Raw genomic sequence first — 14,284 nt, forward strand, 5'->3', positions numbered from 1 at the left:
GTGCCTACCACCCGAAAACAGTCGTCTCAGTACAAAGAGTAACGGTTACGGATAGCAAAATCAAACGTTACACTATGGACATATGTATACTATGGGTGCAAGCTGGATCCAAGACAATCAAAACTATACAAACAATCCCCCAGAAAGCGAATAGAATGAATACACAACTACATTTCTGCATTGCTACGTAACAAGATCACACAGCTCTAAATATTCCTTCGTCTCTTGCCGCGAGCAGCCTGCTGATCATTATCAGCATTAGCGTGCCCATTCTCCCGACACCAAGTGTCCCACCTCTTCTTTGCAGCTGTGATTTCTGCGAGCCCCGTATCAATCAAACGCTTGCGAGGCGCCCATTCCCCCCGCCAGTACTGGTACTTTGCGGGGTCTGCATGCGTGTACGCATCCCTCTCTCCCTCAAACGCTTCCTCGAATTCCGATGTCAAATAAAAGACACCTGAATGCTCATTCGCTGGAAATCCAGCAAGTTGCTGTCCCGTGACGCTTGGAAGACCTTCCAAAAAGAAGTTTTTCTCGTCTTTGGTGCATCCAACAATCTTGACCAGGGCTGCTTTGTGGGTGATTACTAGTTTGGATCGGAGGCAATCGTAGCAAAAGTTTCCTTTGAATGCGAAGAGTCGGGAGAGCATGCCTAGAGCGGGCTAAATGTTTAGGTTTCGTGAGTAAGATCGTGTTTCAAGTACACACATCCAACCAACATTCCAAACGTCCAGAGTATGGCATAGACCAGCACACCTCTTTTTCACACTTGTAACAGGTATTGGTTGTACACATCTTTATAATCTAGTATGATGTAAGAATCAAAGCATCAGCATCAAAACCTTTTCGACAACCAAGATCTATATAACAGTGCTTTACCTCGGCGACAGTGATACCAATAACTTCCAATTCAGCAACATTGTTCAATTGTTTGAATGCCAATTCAGTTCCTTCCTCTGTACTGGCACCGCCTTTGCTGGTGTGATGACTACTAAGATGGTTTGATGAGAATAAGAATCAGTACATAACACGACAACGAATATACAGGATAACATGAAATACTGTTGAAATAAGTGATATGATCAAGACCGAGTGAATTTACCTTGAGGACTCTGCCTTGACTTCTTTCTTGACTTTTGGTTTTACAACTACGGGTAGATCGTCCTCGTCGACGAAAGCTACATCGTCGTCATCTTCCTGATCCTCCTCTTTGACTATTTTGCGTTTGGACTTGTTTGAAGTATTAGCTGGCATTTTATGTTTACCTATTTTGGCGTCACAATGTTGTTCCTTGCACCAATACCATATCCAGCCAGGGTCAACAGAATTTACTTATTAAGGGTCCAAGTCCTTCTTGTCAATAATGTGCAATATATTCAAATGGGCAAAGGGAAATACAAACGTATATAAGACCCTTTTACAATAGGCGACATCTTAAACTAGAAAAGTTGAGTCCAACGATGGAATGATGCGGATGTCGCGCTTCGTGACGGTCATTTGATGTTAAAATTGCATATGTTCATTCATTTCTCTCCAACTTCGTCGATCATAGTCGTACCCCTTTGGCATGATACACGTCCAAGCAGTCAATACAGTGCAGCATCGACAAGTATGCCGTTACCCGCAGTTAGAGCAAATATCAGACGTACACATCTCTATGACCTAGTGTAACATAATCAAAGTACTAGCACAAAAATGACAAAAGTCCAAACAACAACATCGAATTTCCCAGTGGTTTTCCTCCTTCACACTGACACCAATAGCCTCCAATCCAAAACAATTGTTCAAATCGCTGAATGCGAATTCTATTCCTTCGTCTTTACTTGCACTGCTTCTCCTGTAAAGTGTCCAATGTTCAATGATAATCGACGTGTAAGATAACAACAAATACAGCATCAACGACATAAAATCAAAAGGCAGAGAAGCTGGAGTATTCGACTTATTTTGAGGACCCTATCTTGACTTCCTTCACCAAGCCCTTCTTTACCTTACGTTTTACATCGACGGCAAAAACATCACAGACATAACAGGGCCAGAAAGTGTAAACTCGACAACCATTTCAACCTCTTCCTCCTCGTCTGCTTCTTGACGTTTGGCTCGCTTTGGTGCTGCACCTGTCTGTGTACTCCTAGCCGGCATTTTGGAATTATGCGTGTCGTGGGTAGTTTGTTTTGTTGTGATGTGATATAAATTGGACGGTTGTGATGACATGTTGGGGGAACTTGCCACATGAAGACCTCGAAGAGTTAGATTTCAACGTGTCAAACGTCTTATAATCTAGTAATTTGACGTTTTATTCTACAAAATACGCAGGGAAACACAAATATTGGCATTGAAGCAAACAATACGTACCCTATTATACCGCAACTATCAACCATTACACATGAGTATCCTTCATCATTCCTTTGTTAGCCTTCTATTTCCAGCTGTGCTTTCAACTTAAGAATGAATGCATGAGAAGGATCCTGTTTAAATCTAGCCCACAAGAGCTTCTCAAACTGTGCTGGATCCCAAGAGGCGTCAGCGAGGTCCACGGACGTTCTGCCAGCATGATTATAATATGTTCCAATGCACGACGGCTAGTGAATCTTATGGCTGATAATACTGATCCTGTTGCGTCATATTGGTCCTGGCTGTCAACCATGACACCGAATGGGACCAAGTTCAAGTATTGGATGACCACTTCGATACGTTATGCATCAAAACATCTGGTATACCATGCGGATTTCCTGGTAGCCAACGTCTGAGTGACTCCATCTTATATAGCGTCATCATCTTTATCGTGCATGCCATGAAGGCGAAGCTTGTCCAGATTTCGAGCGTACTTCATCAGGCTGACAAAGTGGGCCCATACGTCAGCTTTACGTAGACTATTGCAACCATTTTCGAGAAGCGCGACTCGTTGTTCATCAAGATACAAAAGACCATCACTGCCAGTGGTAGGTAAATCGAAGTATGAGGAACAATTCTCGAACTTCAGGTTCCCCATGTAAAGATACCATTTACACTCTGAATCAATAGCGTCAACATAACCAAAAGCTCTGCTACTAAAACGGAGTCCCTTGACGTGTTTTAGAGCATCCTAGCCGTCCTGTATCGTTTGCAAGTATGACATCCAAGTTGTGATACAGAATCGACGACCACCAGCACCAGACGGAGGAGGGAATGATTTGTAGAGTAGACAAAGAGCCTATTTGAAGTGTTTATGAATACACACTTGAATACCAACTGCTTGACTGAAGTTTCGAGATTCTTACACATTCGTTCATTTCTTTAGATGCCAATGCTACTTGAGCAAGACTTTTGGTATCCAAATATCTATCAGCTTCTACATATCCAAGTACTATGTCAATAATCTCAATGGGCACGGCTCGTCTCGTCCATCTTGGTTGTTTGTGGAGGAATGGAACAACACGCGCAATAAGTATTTGAATTCAATCAGCTCACCTGACGCGTTGAAATATTGTGATTTGAGATTTAATTCTATACCATTGGAGAAATTCACTGACAATCGAGGGATTGTGGTCAAACCTTGGACGTTTTTACCGTTTTTCTGATAGCAGGCAACTGCAAAGGATAATATCCACACGATGGGCTGATCTGGACATTTCCATAAAGAAAGTACTTTTATGCTCTGTAGCGGTTGTTGATATGACATCAGCTTCTGTGAATTCTTTGCCTAGTACATCCAGGTAAAGGAGTCCAAAAACCTACTATTTCCACTGAAAGGTGAGAGATTTTTATACAAACGCCGGACTAATGCATAGTACCAGTCTTTGCAAACAAGAGGTGCTGAATGCAAGGTCTTGGTTTCCAAAGGACGGTCGAAGAGGATGCCCAACATGACTAGTGGTAACGGAGGCATGGCAGAGCGACTCCGTTTTTACATAGCTTAATCGACGTGTTGATGTCTTGAACCTAATAAACCCTATCAGTGTTAGCGCTTAAAGCAAATGTTGATGTTTATTTAATGTTGAATTCCAAAAAAGACATTGCAGGCTCTTAAGGTGAAAAATGAAGACGAGATTACGAGATAGCAAAATAAACGATGTTTGTTGCATTTGAGCCTCCCAAATAACAAGCAAGATAACAAGCAAGCAAACACTACGACAAGAAATTGTTCGCAGGATGTACCTCTACAAGACGCACAGTTCTTAGAAGGATTTACTTGAATGGACCTATTGGAAATATGTGCCTGCGGCTGACGGATGCTTTACAGTCGTAGACGCTATTCACTAGCTCGTAGGATGCGAAGCCAACTGACAAGCCTGATGAGGACAGAACTATGAGACCTGATTCGCCAATACACCTTCAATTCCAGGCAAAAAACGCGTCATCTTGCCGTTCATCGCGATTCAGCTCATCCTGTATATCTTGACAAGATGATCTTGTTCATGGTGTTGCGACGACAAACGAACAAATACGATGTATTGCAGTTCAAGCAAAATCTTATTATCTACTTCCTCTTCCACATTGATATCTTTTCTTGCCCTTGACGTGGCGCAAAAGACTCACAGTCTCTGACAAACATGCATTCAAAGGTCTCATCCAATAGTTCGTGATATAAATCAACGTTCAAGGCATAGGGCGGACCTCCTTCATACGAGGCGAGTGGAAACATTAGACATATCAGAACTCCACCAGGTTTTATAGCTTCTGACATCCTAGCAGCCCATGGTTTTCGTAGTGATGGACTCAGAGCACAGAGGAAGGTGTAATCTATAATTTGGAGGGTCAAAGACTGAAGTAGTAGAGGCGAAATCAAACGGAACTCATTACCGAAAACAACGTCAAAGCGGTCTTCCAAATCAAACTTGAAAAAGTCTCCACAAATAAACTTTACTTTGTCTTCAGAGATGCCGAGTTTGTCTCGATTCTAAGCAATTGAAAACATCAATGCAATGTATACTTGCCCAAAATCAGGAGATACATACCTGTTCGGCGAGAGCAACACCAGAAGGGGCTAAATCCACTCCAACAGCGGTTCTGTTTCCACTACTGGCAAACAGGAAGCAATCGTATCCACCTCCACAACCAGGAACTAGAGCTCTGCCTTCGGGAACAAGGCCCGGTTCTTTGCATAGGTTTACAAGTGCTGGCGAGGAGACTCCTTGATCCCACTAAGCAGTGACAATGTTGAGCAATTCAAGTACACGTAATTTGTTGGAACCACCACGTACAAGTGTCAATTTCTTTTGCCATGCCTGTTCCCAACCTATATGTGAATTTATGAAACCGGTGAGTGGATAGTAACACCACACCTGGTGACATGATTATGTCAATCCAGCTGTCGACTTGACGGGAAACTCAAGCGCTCTTCACATCCTCATAAGTCAAATGGATTTTCCATCCCAATTCAGCACCTGTACATACCATCTTCAGAGGCGTTCACAACAGCCTGCATTTGTTTCCTGATTTCAGGCTTGACGCCGCCTACAGTAGTCATGTTTCGCAGTATGAATCTGTTGAAGGACTGTCGAATTCTTCTGGCGAATAGAGTAAGTGAGCTCAGCAGTAAATGTCGTTGTAGTAGTTTCAAAGAAGCACGCATTTGAAATTTGCTGACAAAGACGTCTTGAAAACACCTCAATATTCTGCATTGCACGTGCTATTTGGGCCTCTTACAATCAATTAGATTAATATTCGCTCTCTAACCTTTTGGTTGCGGGCTTATCGCGTTGGCAATGCCGGAAGTGTTGATCACGTCGTTGTCAAATCACCGCATCTTCAAACAGTGAAGCTAACACGCTAAAGAACACCTTAACAGAAACTCTAACAGGTTGGAAATGAGGTGTCTTCATTTGAAAGAGAAGAACGTACGTTGATTCAACTTAAACAAAGGCTGGTGGGGCTGGAATCCCAGTCACCCTCAACTTGAACAAATCATTCTTCACGATCTCGTCTTTCGGCTTTACGTATGCTTCATCCACATCATTGTTGGCAGACAGATATCTACCAGCAAGATGGTTTGCTGCGTCAGTTGTCAACCATACCGTGAAACCACCAGCTAGCTTTGGATCATCGATAAGATGCGGCTCAAGCATAGCCCAACTAATGGCAGAAAGGGAACATTGGTTTGATTAGCTGAAATTGTCGAATCACCGCGCTTTCGACACTTTTATCCACTGCCACCAAATGCTTACTACTCCTTTGTCCGTTCATCCTGAGCCAATTTATCCGCCATACTCGTTTTAGCACCGCATGGATGGATGGCATAAGCGTATATTCCTTGTGGATACAGCTCGTTATGTAAAAACTCGGTGAATCGGATTTGAGCTGCTTTGCTGGTTCCATATCCCGATACACCTTTCATTGCAATCGTTCCTGATTAATGAATTCATAAATGTCAATTCATACATAATTTGAGCTTGTTTGTATTTTGTTTCAAGCCTCGTCTTTTGAAGTTTTCTTTGTGCGCATTTACCTCCAATAGAAGCAATGTTGATAATGACTCCACGTTTAGGCCCGTCGTTTTTCAACATGTGAGGTAGAGTGAGTCGAGACATGAAGGCAACACCCTAATTGGGAAACGTTTGATACTTTCCAATTGACTGACACGGGAGTTCGACGATAAATTTACCTTCATATTCACGTCAAAAGTTCCAGCCCACTCTTCCGGATCCGATTCAATAAAGTTGAGCCATATCTCAGAGATACCTGCGAGAACGACAAAAGCTGGTCAACTCTTTGACGAAAAGATGAATCTAAACGGTTCAAACGGATGAAGGCCTACCAGCATTGTTTACGAGAACATCGATTCTCCCAAACTTGGCAATAATCTGCTCCACAGAGGACTTTACATCAGCCAAAACTGAAATATCAGCTTTTACACACAAAACATCACATTTGGGATTAGCTTGTTTGCATTCTGTGGCCGTTTCAGCCATTTGGCCGACAGTTCGTCCAGTAATAGCGATTTTCGTACAGCCAGCTTGAGCAAAAGCTAAAACAAACAGCGTTATGAGAAGTTCGTCAAATGTCAATCCGATGTTAGAGCGTTGAGTATATTACCAACTGCCATGAATCTTCCTAATCCTCTAGAAGCCCCCGTAATAACGACCTAGTAAGAAATATTGTCCATATCAGCGCATTGGTTTGGTTGCTTTTCGTGGATTTGCAACAAAAAACATATTTGCTCACCACTTTGCCCACTGCTGCATCTTTAAGATCTTTGGCGGGATCAATCGCATCGTATAGAGCCGTACGATAAGCAGCCATTCTTGTTTTCGGAAGAAAAGGATGAGGTTTCTCCTTTGTGTATCGGGTTTGCTGTTATCGACGTGTCAGTTTGTATTCTGGACGCAAAAACCAACCATGGTCCAGCCGTGTTTCTGCTCCTCGCGGAAAAGGTGACGGTAATGATTTCAGTCGCGAAACAATAATTTGATCGTGCTTAAGTTGTCAACTCGATGAAGCTTTATTTCTGTCGAATGTTTATGTTTTAGTGTTCATCGAGTTTTCAGTCTATCGCCATTAAACGAAAGCTGGTGGAGCAGGTATTCCAGTGACTCTTAGCTTATAGAGATCGTTGGTTACAATATCGTCTTTTTGTTTGGCATAGACTTCATTGACGTCATCGTTAGCCGTGAGGTATCGTCCGGCAAGATGGTTTGCTCCATCAGTAGTCAAATAGACAGTAAAGCCTCCAGCAATTAATGGATCGTCGTTAAGGAATGGTTCCAACATGGCCCAACTAAAACAAAGTTACAGGTTAAGAACATATCAACCTCAAACAGGGAGCACTTACCCCTTCTTTGCCCTCTCATTCCCGACAAACTGATCTTGCATAGATGTACGAGCAGCACAAGGATGAATGGCATATGCGTATATTCCTTGAGGGTACAGCTCATTGTGCAAAAATTCAGTGAATCGAATTTGAGCAGTTTTGCTGGTTCCATATGATGAGGCCGTCGGCAAAGCCATCGTTCCGGCTCCTGATGCTACGTTGACAATGACTCCACGTTTTGGTCCTTCATTCTTCATCATGTGAGGCAAGACAATTCTAGCCATGAACGCAACGCCCTACGAATTTATCGTATGAGATTTGGTAGCTTGAAGCCTAATCCCTACGGGTCAGCTCACCTTGACGTTCACATCAAAAGTTCTAGCCCATTCCTCAATGTCTGCATCAATGAAATCGACCCATAATTCAGAGATACCTGTTTGCGATGCATTTGGTCAGAAGACTAAATTTGAGCAATACTAGAGTAGAGCGGGACCTACCAGCATTGTTTACGAGAACATCAATTCTACCAAACTTGGCAACAATCTTCTCCACCGATGACTTGACATCAGCCAAAACAGAGACATCCGCCTTAACACACAAAACATCACACTTTGGGTTTGCCTTTTTGCATTCGGCGGCGGTTTCAGCAAGCTGCTCCACAGTTCGTCCAGTGATTGCGATTTGAGTGCTTCCAGCTTGAGCAAAAGCTAGATTTTTTGAACGAAACGTGTGAGCACATGTTGCACGACATTAGTTTGATGTATCGGGTTAACAGTAGTTGAGCGTACCAACTGCCATAATGCGGCCTAGGCCTCGAGAAGCACCGGTTACGATGACCTAACATTCAATGGCAAAAGTTAGTTTTGGTGGTTTGATTTTCCTCTCCATCATGGTGGGCCAAAGCACAACGCAGTTGTGACTTACGACTTTGCCGGTAGCAGAATCCTTCAGTCCTTTAAGGGGATCGATTGCATCGTATAGAGCTGTATGATATGCGACCATGTTGCTACCTGAGATGTTGTCGGACAGAACTCGGTTCTTAGTAGGAAAGCAGACAGAAGCGAAGTTGTAAATGATATACAAGGTTCATTCGGCGCAATGGAATCGAAGCAGAGATAGAAACTGACTTTTATCCTACTAAGGTTGCTTTATTTACTACATGACTACACGCAAATGCCCTTCCTACTATCACTGGAGCGACATCGCGTCTAACAGAACAACAAACAACAATCAGTCAACCAATTGACAGTCTTTCTTTCCAACATCAGCACCACGCACATACCTTCCTCACAACTTGGTTCCACAATGACAAGATCCAGCAGGACATTGACATCCTCCACCACACTTGACACAGACTCCAACCTTGGCAGCAACACACCCACATCCTGATGATGTTTTGCATTGGCATGTTCCTGGAGCACATTTGCACTTGTTGGCTGTCTTGGTTGGAGTAGCATCACAGGTGCATGTGGGGCATTTGCAGGGTGAAACACAGGTGCAAGGCATGATGAGCTGTATAGTGATGACGAAGAAAGTGGAATTAGAAAAATCTTGCGATTGCTTTGAAATACAGTGAAGTATGCTAAGAGGAAAAGAGGAAGGCATGTTCTTTTGAGAACTTACCTGTTAGAAAGTGGTTGGTTTTGTAGCTGTTTGCTTTAGCTGTTGGTTTATCGAGTGTTCGATCTAAGTAGAGGAATGTACTTGGTGAGTCTCGAGCGCTGGAAAGTAGTGAATTAACATTCTGCATACATTTTATATGTCGAGTTTGATGCTAAGAACTGACGAAAGACTTTGCACGCTTTTTATACTCTGACGCAAAACACTCTCATTCTGGGGCAAATGTTGCTCAACCTTTGACATGTGAAAGAGAAGCAGATGGAAGAATAAGATACAATTTTGCACTCATATTACGGAGTATTATATAGGGATTTGGCAGTAGATGCTTCTTGATCTGTTCAACAATACAAGTTTGCGGGACCAGTATGCATTGAAAAAATTCATGGCGCAGGCGCGAATACTACATGGATTCCTCATTAAAGTCGAAGTTCAATAATCTGCAAATATATTCCAATTCAAAGCGAAATACAACCATATGTATATCCGTTATTCTAAAATAGGGAAGTTGAGTCCAACGATGGCATGATGAGGGTCAAACGTTTGTTTTTGATCAAAGCCTTCCATTTAATAGGAGCTGAATGGAATTCTTCGATGCTAACACGAGCTTGAGCGCCACGAGGAGATCAAGTAGCCAGCCATTCCTCCTCTTTACCAGATTCGAAGGCAACTCTACATGCTACTTGAGCGACTTTGACATCTTCCTTGATGTAATGCTTTGTTCTTTTGGTCTTTCCAAGCAATTTATTGGCTTCGGCATACGAAATGCAAAGACATATATCAGCTTTAACGTCATTATCCGTGAAAAGCTCATGGAAACTTTTGGCACATTTGCGCCTGTGCACATTTGCGTGCACAGGTTTCACAACAGCATCTACGAAAGGCCCATATAAGAGTTAGTTGCTTTTGCGTCTCTATCATGGCAGTCATCACAGTTTTTAGAGTGAGTACACGAGGTTGCTGGCTGACTGGCTGACTGGCTGAAGGCTGAAGATCGTTACTAGCAAGAAAAACCAACTGCGGTTTCACGGTCGAAGCACATATATGAAATTACTTTGCTTGGGATAATACGATGATAACTACGAGTCCGCTACCTGAAACCACCCCCCCCCCCCTCTTACGGCCATTATTAGCGTGATTTCGCGTCTAGTCGAAGAAAAATCAACCATTTAACCCAATCGACAGTCTTTTTTAACATCGGCACCATGCGCATACCCTTTTCAGAACTTGGTTCCACAAGTTCCACAATGACAAGATCCAGCAAGACACAAGACATTGAAGGTGTTCGATCTACGTGGAAGTAAGAGTCTTGGTGAGTCCATAAGGTGCATCCGTGATGATATGTAGTCTCATGCCCCTTTTATAAGTCGAATGTAATGATGAAACGATGAGTGCTCTTATGCTTTTGCACGAAACACTTACGTTTTGGAGCAAATGGCGCTCATGCAAGTGATGAGCCAGATAAGATCCAAGCGAATAGCGGGATATACTTCTACTCGCATTGTACATAGTATGATACCACCTGTCCGTAAGAAATGCTTATTAAATCGTTTGGCAATTCAAGTATGCGGCAGTCGTTGATTAAAAACTAACAAAACGAAATTCATGACATTCAATTCAAAGGAGTCTGAAAGATAATATTTAAAAGAATAGAGGATAGATTTCCAAAAAAAGTGGGGAAACTTTCCCTACTCAACTTGTTGCTTCATATCTTCCTCGTCGTCTCCTCTTTGCAGCGAAATGCACCTGGCGTGTCAGATCTTCAAAACGGAAGTTTATACTAGACTCACCCATTGAATGGCACTTCTAGCCCTTTGGCTCTAACCTTCCACTGTTGGAGGCCGTTCAAGAATCGCCTTATTCACGGCTGGATTTTCTTTGTCACACTTACATTGGAACGTGATAACACGATTGCAGTTATTGTGGAGCTTTGAAGCACAGAGCAAGGTACCCAGTCATGTTCCCATACGTTGAGATGTCAGGAGGACCCTTCGAACGAGGAAAACAATATGGTGCTAAAGTCCCAGACAAGATTCGTGGATCACTCCGATTCTGTAGGTGTTTTTCATGATGGTGGGACGATGGTGGAAGAGAAAAACGATGAATCTTGTTTCAATGTCTCCTGTGTCAGACCTTTCGTGATGCCTTGTCACTCCCGAGCTTCACCCATGGCTGGCTGACACACATCATCACAATCAAAACTTCGTTAGATGCCAACATGTTCTCCTTGAGGAATGGTCTATCATGGAAGGAAGCATGTGAGAAGGCAAAGGCGTATGTACCAGTCATCAACGAATTCTCGCCCGATCTGCTGGACGAGATGCGAGGGATTGCCGCTGGATCTGGCCAAACATTTGAGTCCATTTTGGCGTTGGTATGGGATATTTTGAGCAGGTCTAATATCAATCTCACTTCTCTCTCAATTCAGAATGTCCGAACCGAGTTGCTGGCTGGTACTCTCGGGAAAGCTGCATCAGAAAACGCTGCAGCAGCTCTAAAAGCAAACGAGGAACTTGGTGCTATCTTTGGAAACGAATGTACTGCTTTTGCGGTTATTGGGCCTACCTCATACATTGGGCAGAGCTGGGATTGGGCTCCAGGTATGTGTTAGTGTTACTGGCATGCGTCGCAGAGAAAATAATGTACATTTTCAATATCACAGAACAGCGAGAAAATTGTGTGCTGCTCCATCTACTTCCACTGAATGAGCCGGAAGTTATGTGTGTCGCTGAAGCTGGTATGTAGAATACTTGCCAAACGGCGTCTGGCCTCACTTTTACCACACTTCTTTCACTAGGCATGCTAGTAAAATGTGGCATGAACGCATATCTCGGCGTAACGTTGAACATCCTCATAACCACCATGGACGCAGCAAAGGAACCAGGACTCCCAGTTCACGTTGCCTTACGAGCCGTCCTGCAGAAGAAGAGTGTAGCTGAAGCAAAAGCCTACTTGTCTCGCCACATGAAGGGTGGAGCCAGCTCCTGCATAACCATAGCGGATGCCACTTCGTATTTGTGTGCCGAAATGACACCAGCTGGTGCAGACTTTGTAGCTCCTATGAACAGCTCTCGAGTGGTTCACACGAATCACTTATTGAACCCAAAGACTCTGAAAATGGAAAACATCAATCTGCCGAGTACCATTCCTCGATACGATAGAGCTCGAACAATACTGGGAAACGATGGTACAGTCGATGTCAACCATCTCATATCGCTTTTGAGGGACAAGAAAGATGGTGTTCATAGGTGAGTATACTGTGTTGAGTAAAATGCAGGCGTGCTCCATCGCTGAAAAGGTTATTATTCGTGTGTTAGCATCTGTGTTTGTGCAAATCTTGACTACCCACCAGAACTACGCCTTGAGACCATCTTTGGTATAATTATGGACGTGACGCATCATCGGATGTTTTTGGCTCCCAATAGACCGGACTTGGCGGAATTTGAAGAGTTTAAGCTTTCCAACTCTGACGTTCGATCCTCACTGTAACCTCGCCAAGCTGTATTTGCACATGCAAATGCAAATATAGCATAGTGTATAGTAATGCTTGTTTTTGAAATAAAAGATACCAAATATGTATTAATGACACGTTTTGGAAGCATTCGTTCGTCGCTCACAACTTTCTAGTATGATCCACAATCAATCCAGCATCAAACAAAATGGCACAAGCAAAGCGTCAAAAGCGCAGTCAGGCTGCTGAAGAATCAGAGAGTCAGCCATCGCCTGCCCAAAGTGAGCCTGTCGTTATTGGCGCTGGTAAGAAAAATTGTTGTTTTTGAAGGCGTCTCGAGTAGAAAGTGGCCGTTCGCTTGTATCGACATACACTTCTGTTTGGGTCATAGATGCGGAAACTACAAGCCGATACCCCAAATGAACTCGAAAAGCCGTCGCCTGTATCACGACTCGAGGTTTGTACTAATCGCGCAATTTGTACAAGCAATTATTTGTACAATTGACATCAATCGTTCAAACGGCGCCATACATTTTCTGATCCATCTTCCATACCTACTCTCAGACGAGCCAAAGCCGGAAACGAAGCCAAAGACTAGGAAGCCTGCATAGGTCAGGTTCAAGAAGCCTGACCCTGAAGTGAAAACGTTGTAATTTTGGACAGTTTGGTGTCAGTGTGTTGACACTCCCGCAAATTTATAGCGTTGATGTCGTTACTCATATTCTGGACTACTATATGGACTGCCCTTAATATCTTTGGCTTTCAAGAGGGTAGATAAGCTTTGAACAGGTGCTCAACAAGCAGTGGCGGTGTTCAGCTTCCAGTCCATTTGACTATTCGATTTTGCAAAAGGTATCAGGTTGTTTATACTCCTCGTCTTCAGAAGGGTGTCATGGAACAAGCTTCTCTACCACCACCAAAGCCTCGTGCACAATGTAATCATCAAGATCTACTTCCATGTACTGAATCATCTTTCCCTCAGATTAGACATATCAAAATATCAGTACTAATGCTGTTGATGATACTAAGTCTACTTGAAATACTTTCCGAATCTATGGGACCACTGTCACACACTCTGTCGCGGTCGAGGAGCATCTACTGCCTTACATGTCAAATACTTGGTCAACAACGATGGACTTCACCCTTCAGCTCTGCTTGGATTGTCGCAAAGAGTACTACCAATCTCATTCAGACCAACGAATCACAGTCAAGACCAAACACGATGATGGCAAGCCTCGTATGATTACTCGAGCAACAGCAAAAAGTGCTTACAAACTCACGGATTTGGATCTACGAGATATTCCAAACAAAATTGTAACATGAATTGTAGCGAAGTTGTGACTCACCACGTACCAACAACATCAACGTCTTCAATAGGGCTTCCATACATCACCAGCGTCTTGACATGACTCAATGCATCTTGGCCGAATGATGTCTGATTTGGCAGAGTGACGTCCATAATGTGGTGACGGAATAAAACGACAACAGCA

General features: G+C 43.2%; 1 protein-coding gene across 1 annotated transcript; it reads right to left on the bottom strand.

Annotated features, from left to right (window-relative positions):
* Positions 1 to 4,456: 4,456 nt before the first annotated feature.
* SmJEL517_g03497 (thiopurine S-methyltransferase) lies at positions 4,457 to 5,446 on the bottom strand (the record flags this gene model as incomplete). The annotated part of the gene is made up of 5 exons (XM_031169425.1): positions 4,457 to 4,719; positions 4,780 to 4,876; positions 4,935 to 5,120; positions 5,181 to 5,215; positions 5,374 to 5,446. 5 exons carry the CDS (start codon positions 5,444 to 5,446, stop codon positions 4,457 to 4,459), a joined length of 654 nt encoding a protein of 217 aa, XP_031024596.1.
* Between the last annotated feature and the right edge of the window lie 8,838 nt (positions 5,447 to 14,284).

The sequence above is a fragment of the Synchytrium microbalum genome (assembly GCF_006535985.1).
Source record: "Synchytrium microbalum strain JEL517 chromosome Unknown SmJEL517_scf0018, whole genome shotgun sequence".
Lineage (NCBI taxonomy): Eukaryota > Fungi > Chytridiomycota > Chytridiomycetes > Synchytriales > Synchytriaceae > Synchytrium > Synchytrium microbalum.